General features: G+C 52.3%; 2 protein-coding genes across 12 annotated transcripts in view; one reads left to right on the top strand and one right to left on the bottom strand.

The window, feature by feature from the left end:
* Positions 1-15,544, top strand: part of CTBP2 (C-terminal binding protein 2) — a 169,159-nt gene extending 153,615 nt beyond the window's left edge. For 9 of the 10 annotated variants that reach the window (XM_025274340.2, XM_025274342.2, XM_006080427.3 and 6 more), the window contains 8 exons: positions 2,989-3,143; positions 3,473-3,617; positions 7,423-7,629; positions 10,983-11,197; positions 11,378-11,508; positions 12,034-12,161; positions 12,670-12,787; positions 14,153-15,544. In XM_025274340.2, coding sequence (XP_025130125.1) covers positions 2,989-3,143; positions 3,473-3,617; positions 7,423-7,629; positions 10,983-11,197; positions 11,378-11,508; positions 12,034-12,161; positions 12,670-12,787; positions 14,153-14,333 — 1,280 coding nt within the window. In that variant the 3' untranslated portion in view covers positions 14,334-15,544. The remainder of the gene's footprint in view (positions 1-2,988; positions 3,144-3,472; positions 3,618-7,422; positions 7,630-10,982; positions 11,198-11,377; positions 11,509-12,033; positions 12,162-12,669; positions 12,788-14,152) is intronic. The other variant, XM_044934934.1, reaches the window with a different exon arrangement.
* Positions 15,545-18,222: 2,678 nt separating this feature from the next.
* ZRANB1 (zinc finger RANBP2-type containing 1) overlaps positions 18,223-22,686 on the bottom strand; it is a 72,399-nt gene continuing 67,935 nt past the window's right edge. For both annotated transcript variants that reach the window (XM_025274344.2, XM_025274345.2), the window contains 4 exons: positions 22,413-22,533; positions 20,513-20,642; positions 20,178-20,407; positions 18,223-19,009 (listed from right to left, as the gene is read on the bottom strand). In XM_025274344.2, coding sequence (XP_025130129.2) covers positions 18,791-19,009; positions 20,178-20,407; positions 20,513-20,642; positions 22,413-22,533 — 700 coding nt within the window. In that variant the 3' untranslated portion in view covers positions 18,223-18,790. The remainder of the gene's footprint in view (positions 19,010-20,177; positions 20,408-20,512; positions 20,643-22,412; positions 22,534-22,686) is intronic.

Here is a 22,686-nt window from a genome sequence, read left to right as displayed (position 1 = left end):
GAAACTTTACAAATGTTGTCTGGTTAACCCTCCTGAGAGCACACACCACCCCTGACCCTGGAGTGAAGTTGGAGTGTTCTTCACCCAGTGGGAGGAGTAGCCTGGGCCAAGTGAGCACTTTTGCCCACGAGGTCCTCCAGGAGTCCAGCCTTGGGCTTTGTAGGAGGTGTAGAGGGTGAGGAGAAGCTGGAGGAAGAGAATGGGTCCTTTCGGGCTTGTCTCGCCATCTCACTCTCAGGGTGGGTGTGGACCCCAAGTTGGCACTGGCCACCCCTGCCCCACCCCACCCCCACCCCCAACTATCTCCTCTGGTGAAGTACTTTTCACCTTGTGCTTCTTCCTCATCTGCTAACAGGACAGCGGTGCCGTCTCAGGGGTGAGGGGAGGGTGTGGGGTGCCAGGTGACATCCCTGCTCCCCACTTCTCCCTCTGCGGGGTGTCCAGGGATCCTGTCTGCAGATGTCACTCTTGGTCTTTGGGGTATGTTCTCCCCATATGCACACAGCACCTCGGCTCTCATGGACCTTTCCGTTGGGGGCAAAGCAGGACGCTCGTGGGGTGCGCACCAGCCCCCCAACAAGCAGCTGGCCTCAGTGCTGTGGGATGTGGGCTGGGGACCCTGTCCCCACTCGGGAACTCAGCTTTACTTGGCCGCCCCCCCTTGGGGGAACCAGGTCCCAAGGAGGCAGTAAAGGTCTGGCTGCCACTTGAGGGCTGGGAGGGACCTTGATCACTTGTGAGCCCCAGCCAGGCACTGCCCAGAGGTAGCCTGCTGCCCCAGCCACCCCAGCTGGTTCTTCGCAGTCCAGAACAAAAGGCTTTTCTCTGCTCGAGTTCAAAGAGACGATTGTCTCCTGAAGATGCAGCTGTGGCGTGGGAGCACCATCCAGGACGCGTCCAGGCCGTGCGGGCGCTGGGGGGCCGGGTCCTGAGCCCTGGTGGCCAGCTGAGGAGGGGCCTCACCCATGGCCGTCTCATGGCGGCTGCGAGGGGAGCCCTTTCCAGCGGTTCTGGGCCGGGAGACCGAGGTCCCATGGGTGAGCTCGTCAGCGGCTCCTGCTTTGGCCTTCGGGAGCCTGAGTGAGCCCAGTGCTGAAAAGGATAAAGAGATTCTGTGCTCGGCCTGGCCCTGGTGCAGTGGCCATCGTCAGAGTTTATCTGAACATCTGAGAACCTCAGACGTGTGGAAGGCTGTCTTGTGACCTGTGATCTGATACCAGCTGACTCGCACTATGGTCCTTTGAGAAGATTCATTTGTCAAGTCCCCGGCAGGCCACCTGCCCCCACCACCCAGCACACCCCAGCACTCACACACACACACACACACACACACACACACACTTGTGATTTGGTAAGAAAACAGGAGTGGCCCTGTCCTGGCCACCTGGTGCTGTAGTTCCTCCTGAAGCCCAGGGATGGGTTGTGGTGATTTAACAGTGAAAGTCTCTCGGTTGTGACCAGCTCTCTGCGACTCCATGGACTATACAGTCCATCGAATTCTCCAGGCCAGAACACAGGAGAGGGTAGCCTTTCCCTTCTCCAGCGGATCGAACCCAGGGATCGAACCCAGGTCTCCCACATTGCAAGCAGATCCTTCACCAGCTGAGCCACCAGGGAAGCCTGAGAATACAGGAGTGGGTAGCCTATCCCTTCTCCAGAGGATCTTCCCGACCCAGGAATCAAACCAGGGCCTCTTGCATTGCAGGCAGATTCTTTAGCAACTGAACTATCAGGGAAGCCCAGGAAGGTGATTGAACATGGGGGCCAAAAATCCAAGACCTTCCAGTGTGAATGTGAAGGGAATGGCTTGGTCATAGAGGATGAGTTGCCCTGGGCTGATTTGTGTGCCCCGATGATGGGTCCCCACAGTGGAGGGCAGACCAGTCCTCCGTCGTTTGGGTTGGAGGCACGGCGCCACTGGAGAATGTGGACTTAGGCAGCGTGCAGGCAGGCCCGCCCCCTCGCCAGCTGTGGGGCCAGCATCCTTTGTCTCCACTGGAACCATCAGCACATGAAAACAGCTCTGGCTGGTCTAGGTAGCTGACTTGCACTGTGGTCCTTTGAGAAGATTCCTTTTGTCAAGTCCCCAGCAGGCCTCCTGCACCAACCCCCCCCCCCCCCCCCACACACACACACACACCACACACACACACTCTCATACACACATACCCCTTCTCCACTACCTCAGACTGACTGCTTCTCCTCACCGAGCCCAGCGAGAGGGTGCATGTTTCCCACGGGTTTCCTCCAGGAAGCTCTTACAGGATGTTGTTTAGTCGCTGAGTCGTGTCCAAGTCTTTGTGACCCCGTGGACCGCAGCACGCCAGGCTCCTCTGTGCTCCACTGTCTCCCAGAGTTTGTTCAGGTCCATGTCCGTTGAGTCGGCGATGCTATCTAACCATCCCATCCTCTGTCGCCCCCTTCTCCTCCTGCCTTCAATCTTTCCCAGCATCAGGGTCTTTTCTAATGAGTCGGCTCTTCACATCAGGTGGCCAAAGGATTGGAGCTTCAACTGCATCCCGCAGGATGCTGGCGCCCTAACGTGTCCCTCTTGTTTCACTTCGGCACATGTCACGCGTGTTTAGAAGGGCAGAGGGGTCTGGCAGGGACAACGAGGCACAGCAGAGGGGCCAAGTGAAGTCTGCTGTACCTCCAGGAGCCGTGGGCTAGACCCCCTCGGATGTCCTGAAGGTCTCTGGGTCTTGGAGGTTTAGGGGCAGCCAGGCAGCCCCGAGGCTGTCCCTGGTGGCAGCAGCGGGTGTGGGCTTGACCCGATCCCACATGGCGATAGAGCTGGCCGCATGTGGCCCCATAGAGGGGCATCTTAGCTCCTCTGTCAAAATGAGCTGCACAGATGTTCCTTCTCTGTCTCCTGGGCTGGTCCCAGAATCCTCCCAGGAGGGAGGCACGTGGATGCTGGAGTCGGGGCACCTCCCTGGGGGAGCCCGGCCACTTGGCACACGCACCCTGTCCCCTCCCTCCTCCTAGGTATCCGCCCCCAGATCATGAACGGCCCCCTGCACCCCCGCCCCCTGGTGGCGCTGCTCGACGGCAGAGACTGCACCGTGGAGATGCCCATCCTGAAGGACCTGGCCACCGTGGCCTTCTGCGATGCACAGTCCACCCAGGAGATCCACGAGAAGGTGGGCCCCACCCCATCCTGCCCGCCCGGCTGGGGTCACCCCTTAGGTCAGGTGGCAGCAGCTGGCACTCAGCGAGCACCCCTGCCAGGCCCTCCTTCTTTCTACCCTGGTCTCGGCTAGCCAGTGCCTTGCCCTCGTCCCTGAGCCTGCCCCCTGCCCCCATTCCCTGGCATCACCCAGAGTCACCAGCAGGCCCCCAGAGCCCCACCAGGGCCCTCTCCCCTAGGGGGATGCCTTGGACACCCAGGCCGCGCCCTCACCGGTCATCTTCCTGCCAGAACTCAAGGGCGATGGGGGCCTCCATCTGTGCTCTGCTTGCCCCTTCACAGGTTTTAAACGAGGCAGTCGGCGCCATGATGTATCACACCATCACGCTCACCAGGGAGGACCTGGAGAAGTTCAAGGCCCTGAGAGTGATCGTGCGGATAGGCAGCGGCTACGACAACGTCGACATCAAGGCTGCGGGCGAACTCGGTAAGTGCCCGGCAGTGCCTGCCGAGTGCCCGATGGAGCAGAGGAGGCCGGAACTGAGACAGCGCCCTGCTGGCTCTGGGCAGGAGGGTGGTAGCTGGTTTCAGAGGGAACCTAGCCAGCCAGACACACTTCCCTGCTGGAAGCAGAGGCCCCATCGAGGGGCCTGGGGGCTGTGTGGGGCTCTCTCACTTGGGAAGGACGTGAGCCAGACAAAGCCACAAGCCCTTCCCTGAAGAGGGGACTGCGTGAGCGGCTGCAGCCCTGTGCCGGCCGGCCAGGACCCACCAACCTGAGGTTACTCTGGCTGAGCGCACAGCTTGGTGTTCCTGGGGTGGAGGGTGCCCTTTTCTGGGTGTCCTCCAGTCCTGGGGTGGCACCATCTCCCCAGGGCAGCTGTCCACACGGGAACCTTCCCAGGTCAGGGCAGTGCAGGGGGACCACTGCCCAGCATCCCCCCGCCCACCCAGCAGATGGACACCCGAAGGCGGGACTCCTGGCTGCTTTCCAGACCCCTGGCTGCACACTCCCCGAGGGAGGGCATTGGCATGGCGGCCTGGCACCTGACGTGGGCACTAAGCGTGTTGGAGCGTTGGCAGAGATTCAAGGGCCCAATTTGAACATTCTCTGGCATTGCCCTTCTTTGGGATTGGAATGAAAACTGACCTTTTCAGTGGCCACTGCTGAGGTCTCCAGATTTGCTGGCATATTGAGTGCAGCACTCTGAACAGCCTCATCTTTTAGGATTTGAAATAGCTCAGCTGGAATTCCATGACCTCCACTGCCGTCATCACCACCACCAGGGGGCCCAAGCTTTGACCACAGGGGTCCCCAGGCTGCCCTGCTGTCTTTGGAGGGGCCAGGGAGGTCCTGCTGGACAAGCCCTTCTGAAGTCAGCTTCCTTGCTGTCTTGAAGCATGTCGGCCCGGCAGCTAGTACGCAGGTTGTGATCTGCCTGGTGCTCTGCGACCATGCGGCTGAGGCGGGCACCTCCCAGTGCCCAGGAACCCAGGCCTCTGAGCCCCTGCCTGCAACAGGCAGGAGGGTACACGCGGTGCCTGGCTCAGTCAGCTCGGTGTCACACCTGCGTGTGACCACCTACGCACGTGGCACCTGAGGGTTCTGGCCACAGCCCACTCACAGCTACCTGCTGCCTCTCCACCTGGGTGCACCCGGTGGGCTGCAGCTCCCGCTGAGGTCCCCTGCGTGCATCAGGGCTGCACCCAGTCCCTGAGCCGCAGGCGGAGTTTTATGGGCACCAGCAGGAAGCAGGGGGAGCCCTGACCCCAGTGGGGCCTGTTCTAAGTGGTGCTGACTCGGGTTTGATTCTCCATGAGGGCACTGGCCTGTTGTGCGATCTGGCAGGTGGTCTGGGAGTTTGGGCCTCAGCAGGTCGGGCTTGCCGCCCAGGTGACCCCCGAGGAAAAAGCAGGAGGTGGTCCCTGCCCCTCGGGTTCTTCTCTTCCCCTCGCCCATCCCGAGTGGGGCCTTGTGGCAGGTGGCTCAGAAGATCAATCTTGTTTTTTTCTGGGTGCCCCCTGGCCAGTCTCCAGCATCTCAACCCCTTCCCCAGGGCTCACTTGACCCCGTCCAAGAGAAGGGTCACGACAGGGGTCTGGCCGAGGGGGCTCCCACGTCCACCCTGAGTCACTCTCAGCCCCTCTTTGTCGCCACAGAGAAGCTTGGGGAAGACGTGAGCCTCCAGAAGCATGTCTAATGTAAACTAAAATTTTCCATTTTCCCCTGGCGCCAGAAGAATGTTTTTGTTTGAAAACAAACGTTCTTTGTGCTCTGGATGGAGCTGAGGTCCCAAGTTCAAGCAGCGACTGAGAAAGTGGGGCCCGGCTCCCCGAGGGCTCTGCACCCTTCCCTCCGCTCCGCCCCCACTTCCCGTCTCCACAGTGTGGCCCCTCGTGGCGTAGCCACCCGCACGTGTATGCCATCGGGCTTCCTTGCCCGGACCGGCTGTTCCTCTGGGGCAGGGGTGGGCTGGATGGGGGAGGCACCTGCCGTCTCTGCAGTCGCAGGGGCTGCACCCAAGTGGGGCCCCGCGGCCCTTACCCCCACCCCCACCGCAGAGGCCAGCCAGGGGCCTGCAGTGTCGGGTTGGAGGATGTAGACTGCGTGTCCGCGGAGGCCTTTTCACTGACCCCGCTCCGATCTGATAAGAGCGCGGCTTCAGGGACATCTGCTGGGCTGTCGGAAAAGGGGTGTTTTCAAATGTGGAATCTGCGGAAGGAGCCCGGGCCTGCATCCAGCTGTCCTTTGTCTCCATGTGCCTTCGCCACTTGCTCGGTCAGTTGACCTGTAATGAGGACAGAAGAGCAGGTGGCCCAGGCCTGCCCCTCCGGACGATGCCCGGGTTCCTAGCGTGTGTTCCCAGGAAGGCAGCTCCCCTCCAGCGCGCCCTAGGGCCTGGGCAGGTAGAGGATGTGTTGCCCCAGGGTCCAGGAAGGAGCAGGATGAGGCAGACAGTGGCTGGCGAGAGCCTGGGCCCAGACCGAGCACCATCCCTCTGAGCTTTTCTGGCAAGCTTGCTGATCTGGTGTCCAGTCTGGCCCAGGTCAGCAGATGAGAGCAGAGAGCAAAAGCAGCTTCTCCTGGGGGGTCGCTGAGCTCAGGGCGGCCCTCTTGGAGTGATGACATAGAAGGGGGTGCTCCACAGAGTGGGTCCCGTGTCCTGTCTCTGCGGGACAGCTGCAGGTATCCTGTGCCCCCACCCCTGACCAGGAGACAGAGGAAGGCAGGGGCCCGAAGCTGCAGCCCTGGTGTGTTTCCCGGGTTCCTGCGCCTGGGGTTCAAGGCGAACCTTTGCAGCCAGGCCACCACACTGGGCTGTCTGGACACCTGCATCCCTCCTGGAAAGCTGCTTGAGAGGCCGCCTCAGGCCTTTGTTGGGGCAGGGCAGGGGGGGTCGTTGCAGGCCTGCTGGGCAGCTGGAGGAGCTGTCCTTCCCCCATCTGACAAATACTCTCCTCCCCTGGCCAGTGAGGAGAATCAGAGCCCAGGCCCTTCCCATGTGAGACCTGGGGCAGGACTCCCCGAAGACCTCCGGTGCTGGCAGACTGGCCTTTGTCTCTGCTCCTCACGCAGACCCCGAGGGCTCAGCCTTCCGCAGCTGCTCTCAGCCCTGCAATGCTTTGCAAAAGTGGGGTGGGCACCTGTCGCTCGATCTTCTTTGCACCCGAGCAGGAGAGGGGTTGGGGTCCGCGGGACAAAGGTGAGACTGGACAACAGATGCATCCTGTCCCAGCCCGCGGGCCTTGAAGGTGTTTGTTTCTAATTCTGTCTTGCCTTTTTAAAAAAAAAAAAAAAGCAATAACACATTCATGACTTTAGACTCTTAGAATACAATTTTCAACAAAGTGCCAGTCTCCATACCCCAGCCCCACCTCGAGAGCAGGATCCAGAAGTTCATGCGTGGCAAGGAACCTCTGGGTCTCCAGGCCCTGCAGCCCGTCAGGGGCGGGACCTGCACGCTGCCTTCCTGCCACTGGAGGAGGGTGGTGGTCAGAGCTGGCTCGCTGCTCACTTCGCAGAGACTTGGGTCTAGAAGCACTGGGTCAGGGGGACGTGGGGTCAGTGAGGGGCTGAGGGGTGGTGAGCCAAGCCCTGGACAGCAATCCTCCTGGGATGGCCATGGGGCTGGAGGCCCCCAGGCCACAGAGACCCTGACCCGCAGGGACGACACGCGCACTGAGTGGCTTGCACCAGCCAATGCTGCCGCCCTGGGTGGCCTGGAAACCCTGGCGCTTCCCCACGGAACGTGGGGTTCTGATCCCCACTCCTGGCCTTCTGTCTTTCCCAGGGATCGCCGTGTGCAACATCCCATCCGCGGCGGTGGAGGAGACTGCGGACTCGACCATCTGCCACATCCTTAACCTGTACCGGCGGAACACCTGGCTGTACCAGGCACTGCGGGAAGGCACGCGGGTGCAGAGCGTTGAGCAGATCCGGGAGGTCGCCTCGGGGGCCGCCCGCATCCGCGGGGAGACACTGGGCCTCATTGGCTTCGGTAAGTGCGCCCCGCCCACCGCCCGGGGAGGGGCTGCCGCAGGGGCCCTCGGGGAGGCTTCACTGAAGCTGTAGGAGGCCCTCTTGGGCCAGAGGAGGGCTATGGTTGCATGGCTTGGGAGGTCAGAGGTCAAAGCTGGCTAAGGACCTGACCCCCAGGGAAGATGGGGACTGAAGCAAGACCCCGCCTGATGGGTGTGGGGAAGGGAGGAGGCAGCAGGAGGGCGTCCCCAGGGAGGGGCCGTGCTCCCTGACCGCCCCCAGGGGCAGAGGATGAAGGGCAGTGGCATGCTTGGCAGCTGGTGCCGGGTGGAAACCTGGGCAGCAGGCCGGGCTGAGCACCCGGAGGTGCCAGGCAGGGGTGGGTGCAAGGAGTTTCTGAAGGATTTCGAGCCAGTCAGATGATCAGCTTGGAAAACTCACCAGGGGAAACATGAGACCCAGCTGGCTGCTCTGGGTGGGCCTGGGGCGGGTTAGCCCCATGGGGAGCTCGGGGGGCCACACTGGGTGGAGAGCAGCCGGACTGCCAGGCTGTAGGCAACACAGGGGCCCGAGTCAAACAGGAGGGGGCTCTTGCTTGCTGCTGCATGTCAGTCCTGCTCCTTCCAGTTCTGTGACCTTGAGGAAAGGTCAAGAACTCTACCTCAAGGACCTTCCAGGACTGGACCTCTCTCTGCCTCAGTCTCCCCCGTCTGTACACTGGGGATGAGTGATATACAGCAGCTGCCCCTTAGAACTCAAAGAAGGCATGAGAATCCCGTGGGGTCGGTCCTGACTGCAGGGCTTGGCTTCCAGAAGGTTCCCCCAAACTGTCTCTCAGCCCTGAGCTTGGAGCTCTGTCTCTGAATAACAGGACCCCTGGGATGGCCATGGTGCCACCTTCAACAGGTAGAGGGAGCGTCTTCCAGGAATGCACATCTTTCCCGCACCCGAGTCTTGAGTCTAAGAGCCCAGGTGTCAGGGGTGATCACACTCTCGGAGGTAAACTTGTTACAAGAGTCCAGCTTTGTTTTTTCTTGAGTGGAAGGTGGAAAAGGACTAAGAAACGCTGGTGCCGAGCCGTAGCACCCTCTGCTGGTGCCAAAGGGCTTCCTGCTGCTCTAGGAGGTGGGCCTTGGAACTGGTTCTTAGACCATCGTGCGTTCTTGCCCCTGGTGGGCTCTGGCCACCATTAAGACCCTTGCCGTGCGAGTGGCCCGGCCACATGGAAAACACTCGTTTCCATGGCTTCTGACTCCAGGCATCACAGCAGGTTCTTAGAGGGGTCGTTTCTCGCGCTGTGTCCTTCCCCATCCGCCTTCTGAAAGCCAGTCCCGTGATGCCAGCCCACCTGCTCCAGGCTGTAAACCAAGCCTCCCACCCCGGTCACAGCGCCCCATACACAGTTTCTCCCTGCTGCCTCTGCTGGTCTCTGTAGCTTCCCAGAACTGCAGGCGGACCTGAGACAGGAGGGGGCTCGGTCGTGGGCAGCCTCGCCCCCTGCTGCCCGCCATCCAGGGCTGGAAGCACCCACTTGCCTAAGACTCTGCCCGGCTGCGGCAGCGGGCCCCCGAGTGTGGAGCGGGTGCCACCAAACCCAGTTCATGCCATCACGTGGGGCCCTGGATGGGCCGTCCTGAGCTTGACCCTGGCCCGCACTGGCCTGAAGACGGTGCTCAAGGCCAGCCTCCAGGTTGGGGACGAGCATGAAAGTCTGAAGGGAAAGCCTGCCATCAGTGACAGCGTGTGTACACACACAACACACACACCACACCACACACGCACGCGCCAAGACAGTTGGGATCTCCGACACTGGGTTTGACCTCCAGGTTGCGAACAAGCTTGAAAATATGAAGGGGAAGCCTGCCATCGGGGACAGTGTGTACACACACACTAAGGCCAAGGCAGTCGGGCTCTCCTCTCTGAGACTGGGTTTTGACCAAGTCAGTAAGAGAATTCAGCATCAGGTATTGTACAGTTTAGTCAGGAAAACCCCATGGTGGAAAGATGAGGGTCTGTGAATTTGCGAGCCGCAGAGCCATGAGACGTGACGTTGAAACTGGCCGTGACCCTCAGCCCCTGGAGCCGCCACCCAGACCCCATCTCCCCTTAAAGTGTCAGGACACGGGGCGGTGGGGGGGTGGGGTGCTGAGGACCCACGAAGCAGAGTTGGGGGTGTTCTGGTATTGGCTGTGAGCTCCCAGCAGCCGCGTAGTGGGGCTGTGTCCCACATCTCAGGTTCATTAGAGGAGGGTCTTTTGGTCGCCCTTGTTCCGGCCCATCTGCCATGGCAGCTCCTCTGCCGCGTGTGGCTGTAGTTCCTGCTTCACTGTGTGTGAGTGGCGACCCTGGGGACGGCTGGCATGAGGAGTATCCTGGTGACCCCTGCAGCTGTCCCTTCCGAAGGGCCTTCTGAAACCTTCGCCTCCAAAGCACAGCCGCTGTTACCAGTGTTGCCTGTTGAGATGCTGGTTCCGCTGGAGGGGGAGCCGGTCCGTCACTCCCTGCCCTCCAGTGGGCTTCCTGTCCCTTTCCCCTCCTGCACAGTGGAGCAGTGGTCTTCCCACCAGGATTTATCCTGTGCTGTCCCCAAATCGGCCCCTTCAAACATCATTCACACCATTTTGTGTTCCAGCTGAAAACTGCTCTGGAAAGTAAAGCGCTCCACCCCTGGGGGTCAGTGGGAGTCAGGGAAGCCTTTGCGTCCTGTTAGGTGACTTGTGGGCCCAGTCCACGTTCCACACAAGCTCAGAGCCCCACCAGACCGGTTCCCCATGGCAATGAGTGCTCAGGCCAGAGCACAGTGATCAGTTTACCCCTTCATGAGCAAACAGACCTAGTGGTAATTACATAAGAGAACAGTCCTGGTTCAACACTGAGAGCAGTAACGAGATGAAGCTCAGCTTAAGGCTGCTGTGTAAGCAAACAAGGAGGGGAAAGATAAATATGGAGGGGAGAGAATGCTGGTGGTTGGGAGGTAGGAGACAGACACGTGGAGGCCACTGGATTGTTCTCTCTGGTTATGTTTGAAAATGTGCATAACAATGACTGTTTTGAAAAAAAGCAACATCTGATAGTAAGTACACTTGATCAGCATTGCATTGCTCACCCAGGGAGCTGGCCCGGCTTCTGCCCAAGTGACCCAGGAAGGAAGAAGTGCTGGCGTGGCATTGCCAAACCTTGGGTGTTCAGGTCCTTCAGCAGCCACCACTGCTTGGCTCCAACTGCCAGCAGGCATGGCCAGCCCAGCTTCCCAGTCCCAGAAATAATGCAGGCAGCAGAGGTGGGGCACACCCCGCAAGGCCCCCCAGCCTGGTGACGAGGAGCGGCAGGAGGGGCCGGCCTCACTCACCGGGACGCTCTCTTTCTGCACAGGTCGCACGGGGCAGGCGGTTGCCGTTCGAGCCAAGGCCTTTGGATTCAGCGTCCTATTTTATGACCCCTACTTGCAGGATGGGACGGAGCGGTCCCTGGGCGTGCAGAGGGTCTATACCCTGCAGGACTTACTGTACCAGAGCGACTGCGTCTCCCTGCACTGCAATCTCAACGAGCATAACCACCACCTCATCAATGACTTCACCATAAAGCAGGTAAATGGAAACCGACACTGGAGAGCTTCTCTCCAAATGAAAGGGAGAATGGGAAACGTCCGTGGACCCACCAGCCTCCTGCAGCCCCACTTCCCTCCTGAAACCTCGGTACCGGCGCCTCCTGAGGGGGCAGCATCTGCTCACCAGCTTCTCTCCCACCCTGCCCCCCCACCCCCCCAGATGAGGCAAGGCGCCTTCCTAGTGAACGCAGCCCGCGGCGGACTGGTGGATGAGAAAGCCTTAGCCCAAGCCCTCAAAGAAGGCAGGATACGAGGGGCGGCCCTCGACGTGCACGAGTCGGAACCTTTCAGGTTGGTTTGGGGAGACTGTGGAGATGTTTGCAGCTGGAGCTCAGGACTCACACAGGGACTTGTAGGACCCAGGTCCTCACCCAACTCCTCACTGTGAACTTGGGGCAGCTGCCCAGACAGGTCCTGGGGAGGAGGCTTTAACCAGAGGCTAAAGGACTGCATTCTAAGGGCTGTACTGTATTCTCACAAAGGGTAAAAGGGCTAGAAGTTTCTCCAAAGATCACCAGAAAGGGGGCAGGCAGAAAAATAGGGAGAGCAGGCTGTGTCCACAGCCCGACCATCCCAGTGAGAGGCAGGCCAGTCAGTCCTCCAGAGAACTGTTTCCTCGTCCCGAGTACTCCTGACATTGTCATTACAGAGCAGTTGTATGAGTTGGGTTCCCAACCACCTAGAACACACCCTGCAGAATCCCTGTTTTATCTGCGTCAGCTAACATCCCACATGGCCAAGAGCTCCTGTTTGACCAGTCGGACAGGGAGTGATGTGCACTCGTCTCATTTCCTATGTTTTTGTACATTCACCCAGCTTTGCTCAGGGTCCCTTGAAAGATGCACCGAATCTCATCTGTACTCCCCACACAGCCTGGTATAGTGAGCAAGCCTCACTGGAGATGCGGGAGGCGGCCGCCACCGAGATCCGCCGGGCCATCACAGGTGAGCAGGCCGCAGACGTCAGGGTGAGAGGGCTTGCCATGGGCAGGAATTGCTTTTAGGGGTCAAGTCGAAGAAATGTGAGTGAATTGGGCCGTGCTTGTTTCAGAGGAAACCAATTCCCTTTTGTATAGTTTTGCGGACCTGGACGGGGAGCCGCCCTTCTGTTAGGCTGAGGGACCCATGTGACTCAGACCTGGAACAGGTCGTATGTTGCGAAATTATGAGCCAGCCCTTCCTATTAACAAGTAGGAGATTTGGGGAAACTTCCCTGGAGGCTTAGTGGTTGGGACTCTCCCTTCCAGTGCAGGGTGTGCGGGTTTGATCCCTGGTCGGGAGCGAAGATTCCCACATGCCTTGTGGCTAAAATACCAAAACAGACACAGTATTATAACCAAGACTTTTAAAATGGTCCAAAAGTAAAGAGACTAGCGTGGTAGCTGTTCCCCCAAAACAGCTAAGTATAATATTTAACTTCATTGTATGATTAATTTCAATCGTCTTATTCCAGGTCGCATCCCAGAGAGCTTAAGAAACTGTGTGAACAAGGAATTCTTTGTCACAACAGCTCCCTGGTCAGTAATAGATCAGCAAGCAATTCATCCAGAGCTCAATGGTGCCACATACAGGTGAGGAGAGGAATGGCCAGGGCCCTGCTCCCCAGGGGTGGGGGTTGGGGGGGTGCATAAAGCCAACGGGAGCACTGGCGGGAAATCCAGTCCCGTCCCCTCATCCCTGGTTTCAGTGGAGCAAATTTTAAGTTTTGGGGCAGAGCTGAGACTTGAACTTTCTATTTTAAAGGATACAGACTTTGAACCACTGTGCCAGGATGTGATTAAATATTTAGTGCGTGTAACAGGACCTGTACATGAAAGCTCCTGCTCTGGGCAAGCGGAGCTAAGTTATTTCTTCCCAGGTCCCATGGCTTTATTTACAGTTCACAGGTTCTATTAAAGTTCCGCTTGTGTTTTATCCTCATAAGCATTTTCAAGCCGCACTTGAGCCCAGCCCCAGGTTGGATTCCCCTGTACCCTTTAAGAGCCACATCCTAATTACTCCTCTAGACACAGCAAGGCTCCTTGGCCCCTAGGAAAACTGCTGGTGCTGGAAGGGCTCGCAGCTCCCAGGGCTCCTGCCTGGTGGTCCCTGAGCAGGGTCACTGTCACAGACGCAGGATGCGGAGCAGCAGCTTCCAGAGGGAAACACCATCCCCTTCACCGCAACTGTGAAGGGCTGGGTAACGCAGACGGATTCTAAAGCCCCTGCCTCGGAAGTACGTTCTGTCCTCAAAAAATGTTCATGTACCGAGTCACGTTTGTGCCCTGCGTACACACACAGCCATCCCTGCGCCTGCAGTGTAAGACGAACCCGTGTGCAGCTGCCCTCCAGGTATCTTCAGGGGGCCCGGCCTCCAGCCCATCGCCAGCTCACCATCAGCCCTGCTGCCCTTCCGCATCTGTTACAGGAGCACATAACCAACCCGTGCAGGAAGTCACACTTAGTAAGCGCACTTCAGGCTGTTAGTGAAGTGCAAGTTGCTCAGTCGTGTCCAACTCTTTGCGACCCAGGCCAGAATACTGGAGTGAGTGGCCTTTCCCTTCTCCGGGATCGAACCCAGGTCTCCTGCACTGCAGGCAGATCCTCTACCAGCTGAGCCACAAGGGAAGCCTATGCTGTTAGGAAATCATTAAATCCATTGATAATAGAAGACCCGGAGAACTTGAGTCTGTTTCGTACAGAAATGTTTACCCAGTGCGACAGTTTCCCCAAACAGTTAGTATGGGTTATTCACCGTCGTCTAAAAGCTACAAAATTAGTGCTTTATTGTTTATGAATTAGATGTCAGTGTTTAAATTTCCTGTGTGTATTTCTCCTTGCTTTGGAGGTAGGAAATTATTATTATTATATATATTCCATAAAAAAGGCAGAGCCAAGAGGTCGGCAACTTCCTGACCCTGAACTTAAACCAGCCCTTTCTCTCGTGTGCTCCTCAGATACCCGCCAGGCATCGTGGGCGTGGCTCCGGGAGGACTTCCTGCTGCCATGGAAGGGATCATCCCCGGAGGCATCCCGGTGACCCACAACCTCCCCACAGTGGCACATCCCTCCCAAGCTCCCTCTCCCAACCAGCCCACGAAACACGGGGACAATCGAGAGCACCCCAACGAGCAATAGCAGCAAGTGATGAAAGGTAATCATTCAGATACACCTGGGACCAAGAGACAGTGAAAAATGGACTAAGAGAAAACGAATTTGACAGTCTTTTTAACTGATTCTGGACATATGCATCATTGACGTTGCAGTGTTACAGCTACAAAAGAGCTAGAAGCCGAGACGTGGGAAAACTGAAGATGTCGTCTGCTTGCGGAAGCGCTGAAAGAGACTAGGACGTGATTTATTAACGACCAACTTCTGTTATTGTGTGTTAAGTTTTTCATCTGTGCATCAAATCACAAAGAATAAATAGATCTTTTTCCTTTATCAGTCCCTTGGGCACAGGAGGTCCTGAACACCTTGCTCTAGAATGTTGCATCAGGAGTTCCAAACATCAAAATAAAATATTAAGAGGAAATCCCCACCCTATGACTCTAGTCCCTTCGGTCCACGGGGCTGGTTACCTCTTTTGCTAATAGGAAGATTAAATTACTACAAAATGGGGAGAAAGCTGTCTGCCTGTGTTAGACACCGCGAGCACGGGATTGAAGACAGTACAGGCTCCTGTACAGAGAATTCTCTCCCATCTGAACTGCGTACTGAGCGGGCAAGTTGGTTGTGAGTTCAGTAAAACCCTCTGATGATGCAAAAAAAGAAAAAAGTATTAAGTTTCACAAGCTGTTTGTACTCAAATATATTTTCTCAGTTTCAGATCCTCAGCTATTTTATTGAGTGGAAAGTCTTGAACTGAAAAAGGTTCAAGAAGAATAATGTTGCATTTCCTTATGTCTCAGGAAACACTTTTTATGGTAACTTGTCAGATTGTCTATGAACAAACCCACTTTTTTAGACATTGATAAAGTCTTCTTTTCTTCACGTGATATTTTATACAAGAACACTTCAGGTGTGTTATTAGATGTGACTGATTTTAACAAATCCTATTAGATTTGTATCAACTAGTTACATGTTATATTCATAGTCTTTTGTGAATCATCGCCTTTTTGTTTAAAAGATGGCCTATTTTGAGCCTTTGTATAGGTACATTCCTGTTTTTGTGACAAAAAAAAAAAAACCTTTACAACTGTCCCAAACAGAAAAATAATGGCTATCAGAAATATGTTTTGTTTTAGTGTGAGTTACCGTTACTGTATTTGTTTATTGTAAAGGTGGACATTTAGCGTTCAGTGCAGTTTTCAATAAAAAGTAATAAAAATTTCTGTTAAGCTTTGAAATTCAAGTACATCTCACTAATGTAAAAGTTCTCTCGAGATGTTAACTCAATTAGCCCATTTCTTTCCCAACTCTTGTTATTCCCAGGTTCAAAGATTAACAATACTTTCCTATTTCATAACCAGACTCAAGAATGCTGATAATTACTTCATGTGATAAACCAAAACTTCACATATGTCCATTCTTAAGATGAAATGGGTGGATCAGAACTAAGTCAATTCAAGAAACAAAATTGTTAAGTTTTAGTTTTGATTTTAATTTACCCAAAAGTAAAATTACCTGACCCAAGCATTAATGCAGGAAGGGAGGTGAATCTCAAAAAATTGTTTGTAAATGATATTTACAAAGAAATGTTGCAAAATAACATCAGTCATTTCCATGTGTTAAGAACTTTCAGTTGATTTAATGAGTCTTCCTTTCTTAAATAGCATTAAATCCCTTCTGTAAATGCTGGTTAAGTCCAACAAGTCCAGATATCAAACACCTTTACAACTGCCCCGCCTCTTCCCATTTAAAAAAAAGTCACGGCAACTGAAAACATCAACCCCCTCACACTCATTTTAAGGTGGTGGTCCCATCCCAACTTTCCCGTGAAAAATTACATTAAAACCACCTGACGTGGATCGAGGTGGCGCGCATGGTTACTGACCTGTATCACCACTCCGGGGAGCGGAGCGGCGGTTCACTGTCGTCTTCATAACCACTTGTCAAGTGTGATCAGTGCGGGGAGGACATCTGCACACCAAGGAGGCCCCACCCGCCCATGCACAGCAGTGTCCCCTTAACACAGACTCGTCTGTCACAGGATGAGCCTAAGAGCCGAAGACATGAAAAGGCAGGCAGGCCCACATCCTGCCTTTTAATTTGAACAGAAACCACCACGCTGTATTCTCCCAAGAGGAACCGTAAAGTCAAGTCCATACAGTTCAGGTATTACCGTCCGGAGTCAACCAAAAGACACTGAGTTATCTGTCACCCCGCCACATGGAATCTGAGAAAGGACTGCAAATTCTGTCTTGGGACGATAGTTATGGCTGTTTGATAGTTCAAGAGCTTAACATACCATTGACTCACCAAAATGTTAGCCTTTACCAGCCAATCTGCTGTGAAAACCATTTAAAGCTCCGCCAAGTTTGAAGCCTAGGAACTGGAGTCTATATATATATATATATATATACACACACACACATATACACACACACACACACACATATATAGTTCTTTCCCACAGGGAAGAATGCTGTACCTGTTAAGCTAGATGTGGCCAGGGTCACGGATCTATAAACAGAGGCACCTCAGGGGACACATCACTCAGCAGACACAGCACATGGAGGCTGAAGACCGAGCTGCGGCTTCCCAAACAGCACTGACTATCCTGGAGCCCCTAGCCACCAGATGCTTCTCCCTCAAACCTTTCTCTTTGGCTTCTTCAACTGGTTTAACCGCAACTAGAATGGGTTGTCTGGCCACTGAAGAATTCTTCCTATATATGAAGAAAAGTTCATAGGGATGCTATGCTAAGTAGTCAGAATGGCAGCCTTCTAAATCCTTGCTTATTTACTGTCCAAAACGAAAACAAACCAGAGGATCCATTTTGTAAGAAAACATCAGCCCCTTGAAACAGTAACATACCAATATTATATCAAAATTCATTTATATGGGATCCAATTGCAAATATTCTTCCTGTAAGTTTTAGCATGCAGCAGCAGTGATGTTTCATCCTGGAAACACCTTTCAGGGAGGGAAGAAAAAACTAAAGAGATGACATCTCACAGGTATTTTACTATTTTTAGTATTTCAGCATCAAATCTGAGGTTGTGCACATTTCAATACCATCTAAATAGAACTTAGAAGAAAACAAGAAGCAAATATTTAAAGGTTTTCACAGCCTTTTTATCAAAGGGAAAGAGTGTGTATGTGTGTCTGAAATTCCTTGCCACATCAATAGTCTACAAAGTGCTTATCAGGACACTAAGTCTTTTTGTGTTCCTGAGATAGGTCTGAAATTTTTACCCAGTATTGAATGTATACCTGAAGTGGTCAAATAATACTTTTACAGAAAGTTTTTCTACCTAAGATTATAGTTATAACTTTAAATAAGAATGGCCACAATTAACCAACATGCAAAAATTCTCAGACTACTCACTGAGAAATTCATTATACAATGCATTTAAACCACCTTACTGCATTCTTAAAATCTTTATTCTATTCTGAACGGAAATTCGCAATTAGCCCAAGCAAAGGCATGCCTTTCTAACACAATTTGCTTAAAGCAGAGTTGATGATAAAGAATCCAAAGACCCTCTGCACGGCAACCTGGGAGTCTAATGTCCACAGAGGCAAGTGAGCAGACTTCATGTAATTCATTCAGTTCGACTGGGCTGGCTCCCCAACCACTGCCCTAATGTATATCCACGGGGTAACTACTCACAAGGAGACTGCTGCCCAGAGTCTGGTGGAGGAAGCCTCAGTTTAAGAGCACTCTTCCAAACAAATAAATACCTAAATATCGAAAGGCGGCTTATCAGAAACTGAAAAAGACAAAATAAGAGAAACCAAAACCCTTTTCAAAACAAGGGAACGATGTCTACATGAAGTTCACTCAATAAAAAATTCTGACTTTTCTTACAGTTTGTTCCTTAAAGATTTGATTTTATTGGGCACAACAGGAACTAAATTACTAATAAAAAATAAAAGCTTGTTTTTATTTTTATGTTTTGCTATGGATAATTTGTACAAAAAGTTTCCAAATCTCTACCGAGCTCTAGTGAGACAGAATGTAAAATGGATCTTTTCAGATGGAAGTAGAATGCCAGGTTCTACTTTAAAAAGAATTATCTCAAAGGAACAAAGAGTGACCTGCCATGTGCTTTTGGAGGTGCCCATGCTGGAAAAACTTCTCAATAATATGAAGATGCTGGTACAACTTTTCCTATTACACAACTTCTTACACAACCACATGCGTTACATTTATAGACAGATTTACAATCTGAAAGGAAAAAAGTTTTGTCTTAATAAAATTAGTTTTTTGTTTCTTTTTTACAAACTGTAGTCCAAAGTTCTGTCTCCTCATGCAGCAGACACATCATCTCTGTTGGGTATGGATCAGAAAAAACCCTCCCAAGCAGATCCTGCCAGGTTCGCTTCATTCCATGCCGTGTGCTCTGCTGGGAGCAACACACTCGTGGGGTCCCGCACAGAGCTGATCCCTTGGTCTTCTGTTCTTGGATTTTTTTTTTTTTTTTTTTTCATTCATCTTCATCATCTTCGTCTTCCTCTCCATCAGATAGGGATGTACAAGGCCGGATCTGTCGGTAGCGGTCAAGCCATTTTTCTACCATTTGCGTGACCAGGGGGTGATTTCGCCGCCGAGAGCTCTTCTGCATGGCCACGAGAACACCCCCCTCAGTCACGCAGCAGTCCAGCCACTCCCTGAGCAGTTTTTCTTGCTGTTCCTCATTACCTAGCTTTTAGAGGAATGTGAAGAAAAGGAAAAATAATATGACAGATCAGAGACGTGACAGGAAAAATTTCATAGAGACCTACAGCTGGTATGATTAATGAAAGCGCCAGAGCAACAAAGTGTTTCAACCTAGGTTCTACTCTCATCAATTTTATGTTTAAAACCCTATGGGTAAATAGGAAAAAATGTCAACTTGAAAATTCACAGACAAACCTAGAGGGAAGAACGGCCTAATGATAAGTTCATTTGTTTGATATAATGGCAAAAAGAAAGTGTTCTCCAATACATTGATTCTGGCAAAGAAAAGACTAGAAAGAAAAGTTGCAGCTTCAAAAAGAACAAGGTAAGTTTGCTCAGAAAGCTATGTATAGGGTGAAGTTACAAAAATTATCTATGAATTTTTTTCTTAATGTTATGCTTATAAAAAGTTTTATAATTACTATATTAAATAAAAGACCAATACTTTTTTATAAGAATATGGGTTTTCTGCGAGTATTCTTTCACACCTTCTCATCACTTCCCTGCGGCTACAGGGAGCTCCTACCTGCTGCTCCCACCACTGCCCAGGTACCTAGTCTCATCTGAGCGGCCAGTGCGTCTCTTCTATGCAAACTGGCTGCTGGCTCCCTAGCTCACCCACAGTAAAAGTCAGAAAAATTTAAATGACTGCTGACGGCCACCCCGCAGCCTCAGCCTCCTCTCCCCCTCACCCAGTCCCCACAAGCTACACCAGCCTTCCAATTCCCTCTGCTACAACTCTCCTCCCCCAGTTCCTGCAAGACTCCTTCCTCTTGAAGTCTCAAATTCAGGCGCCACCTCCTCAGTGACACCTTACCTTACCGCCCCCAGTTCAGCCACCGACACCCTGCACCCCACCCCTCCCTTTCCCCCTCACCCCATCTTTTTACTTCTCCTCAGCACTCATCACTACCTGAGGGCATGGACTTCCATCTTCACTGCTTTATCTCCACACAACACCTCCTACACAGCTGTTCTCAACAGGTAAACTTCAGTCTGTCTGACTAGGATTTATAGAAAGTGACAATTACTATGACTCAACTCAAAACTGTAAGTGGTAGTGCAGAGAGCAGCACGCCCGAGACACACCCAAGGCCAGGTTCTGGCACAGCGCTGCTACTTTGAGGAGTTAACTCGAGAAACAGGTGTCTTACCTCCTGAGCAGAAAGAAAGTGCACGTGGAGTAACTTCCTCTCACTGTCAACCAGAGGCAGAAACGTGATGGTGACATCGTCATCGGTGTTCAGGTTAGCACCAGCACCTCGGTTACCATAGCCATCATTTTCCATGGCAACCAAAGCAGAGAAGTGGCCCCTTGTATAGCCCAGAGCAATCGGACTTTTCCAACAAAAACTCTGTTCCCACAACAAAGGCAAATACACACCTGGAGAGAGGGAAGAAAATCACAATGGGATTTTCAGGATGTGACTGCAATGTGCCTTAAAATAATAAACAAGAAAGTTCCAAAATACTAATGATAATGGTTTACCTTGAAACCGAGTATATCCTAAGGTTTCTCCCCGAAAACTTTTATAATATTTTACTCCATAAACTATAATTGGTCGTCTAAGAATATGTGCAAGTACAAAAATGTGAGTCTGCTCCAAACTTGCTCCAGGCTGTACAGAACAAAACAAAAGAAAGAATTTCTCTTTAAAACATCCACTACCACCCTGGAAAACTGACATGTATAACAAAATGCTGCCCTCCTTCAGCACACTGTCTCCATTCATTAAAAAAAAAAGTATGGCACTACTACTGTCAGGCTAAGAAAGATTCCTCAAGTAGCGAAGTCCAACAAAAGACACCTGCAAAGCTTATACACAGATATCCTTCGCTATCCAAACTCAAGAACTAAACAGATCTGGTTAAATACTGATCTGAGGAATAAGAGATTAAGACAACAAAGGAGTCTTATTCACATAACTGCGGTCTGGTGAAGTTCCTCGTGAACTACAACAGGGTCCCCCCGAAGTGGAGAGAGGAGCCCGACTGTCCCACAGGGACACAAACAGCTTGCAAATGGCCACATCACCTAACACAGGAACACTCAACTGGCCTCCTTCCCTCAGCAACGACTCTGACAGCACCTTTACAGCAGGTGCATGTCTCAGACATGTACCCTGCCCAAAGGGTGAACCCCGCCCAAATGGCCCAATGACAGAAAGGACTTCCCTCATATTGTACTAAGGAATTATGGTGTTTTCTGCAAAGAAAAGAAGTGATTTGTTGTGCATATACATGAATTTCACAGTTCAGTATATTAATGAAGTGAAAGTTGCTCAGTCATGTCCGACTCTTTGCGACCCCACAGACTGTATAGTCCATGGAATTCTCCAGGCCAGAATACTGGAGTAAGGCCTTTCCCTTCTCCAGGTGATCTTCCCAACCCAGGGATCAAACCCAGGTCTCCCGCATTGCAGGCAGATTCTTTACCAGCTGAGCTACCAGGGAAGCCCAAGAATACTGGAGTGAGTAGCCTATCCCTTCTGCAGCGGATCTTCCCGACCCGGGAATTGAACTGGGGTCTCCGGCACTGCAGGCAGGTTCTTTACCACTCTCATTCATACTTCCCTGAGCTATGAGGGAAGTATATTAATAACACTTCGCAAAACTAGCACACATCTGAGAGACAACTCAACACATCTATACAAGTTCATTCCAATCACTTCTGTCCATGGAACCTTCTCCATGGCCTACCTCACATGGACACAGCATCAACCAGGTAGCCCTACGAAGACCACAACTTGAGCCTCAGGGGCCTGACAGCGCACCATCAGCACAGGAGTGCCCAGTATCAGTGAGTGATCTTGGACACAGAACGGGAGCTAACCCATAGGTGGGTAAAGCAGGCATAAAGCCACCATTTTTTTTTGAGTTTTATTTGAATATAGTTTATTTACAATGCTGTGCTAGTTTCTGCAGTAAAGTGAAATCATTTATACACAGACATACACCCACTCTTTCTTAGATTCTTTTCCTATAAAGATCATTACGGAGTTCCCTGTGCTATGCAGTAGGTCTTCAGTTATCAATTTTATATGTAGCAGTGCGTGTATGTCAATCCCCCAAAGCTACCTCTCCGTGAGGACAACATAACTGAAGAGCTATCTGGGGAAATATTTACGAGGTTAGAATCACCAAGTAAAACGTTCATTCTGACAGTTTTCTAGTCACTTAACATAAAAACATACTGCCCTCCCTGTTTAGCAGTGAGGCCTATGGTCACAGAACCGATCAGCAGTCAGTGGAACCCGAGTCACCTGATGCCAAGTCCCCAACTCTCCTCTGTACCACTCTGCCCCAATGTGGTCTCACTGCAAACCAAGGCATGCAGAGCAGCGGCCTCACTTTTTTCAGAGAAGCAACATGCCTGGAAGCATTCTTACCTGACTAGCAAGAGACAGTATAAATGCCCAGTCTTCTTGCCACTGTTCTTCTCTCAAGGAAAAATGTAAACCAAAGCTCTGAGAATACCAGGACTCCCAATCTTTCCAACGTGTATAAAACCTAAAAAGCAACACAGTAAAAAAGAAGCCTTTCTATAAATAGTTCATTTAATGTTCTAATCATTTAATGTAGTCTTTGAGCACTTCATATGCAGAGATTTAATAATTCATTTTACCTGGCTTGAAGTAAATTTTTCAAATTAAAAATGCCTCC

This window comes from Bubalus bubalis, chromosome 23 (genome assembly GCF_019923935.1).
Source record: "Bubalus bubalis isolate 160015118507 breed Murrah chromosome 23, NDDB_SH_1, whole genome shotgun sequence".
Classification (NCBI taxonomy): domain Eukaryota; kingdom Metazoa; phylum Chordata; class Mammalia; order Artiodactyla; family Bovidae; genus Bubalus; species Bubalus bubalis.
The sequence above is the reverse complement of the archived record's forward strand: the minus strand, read 5'-3'. Positions and strand labels throughout refer to the sequence as shown.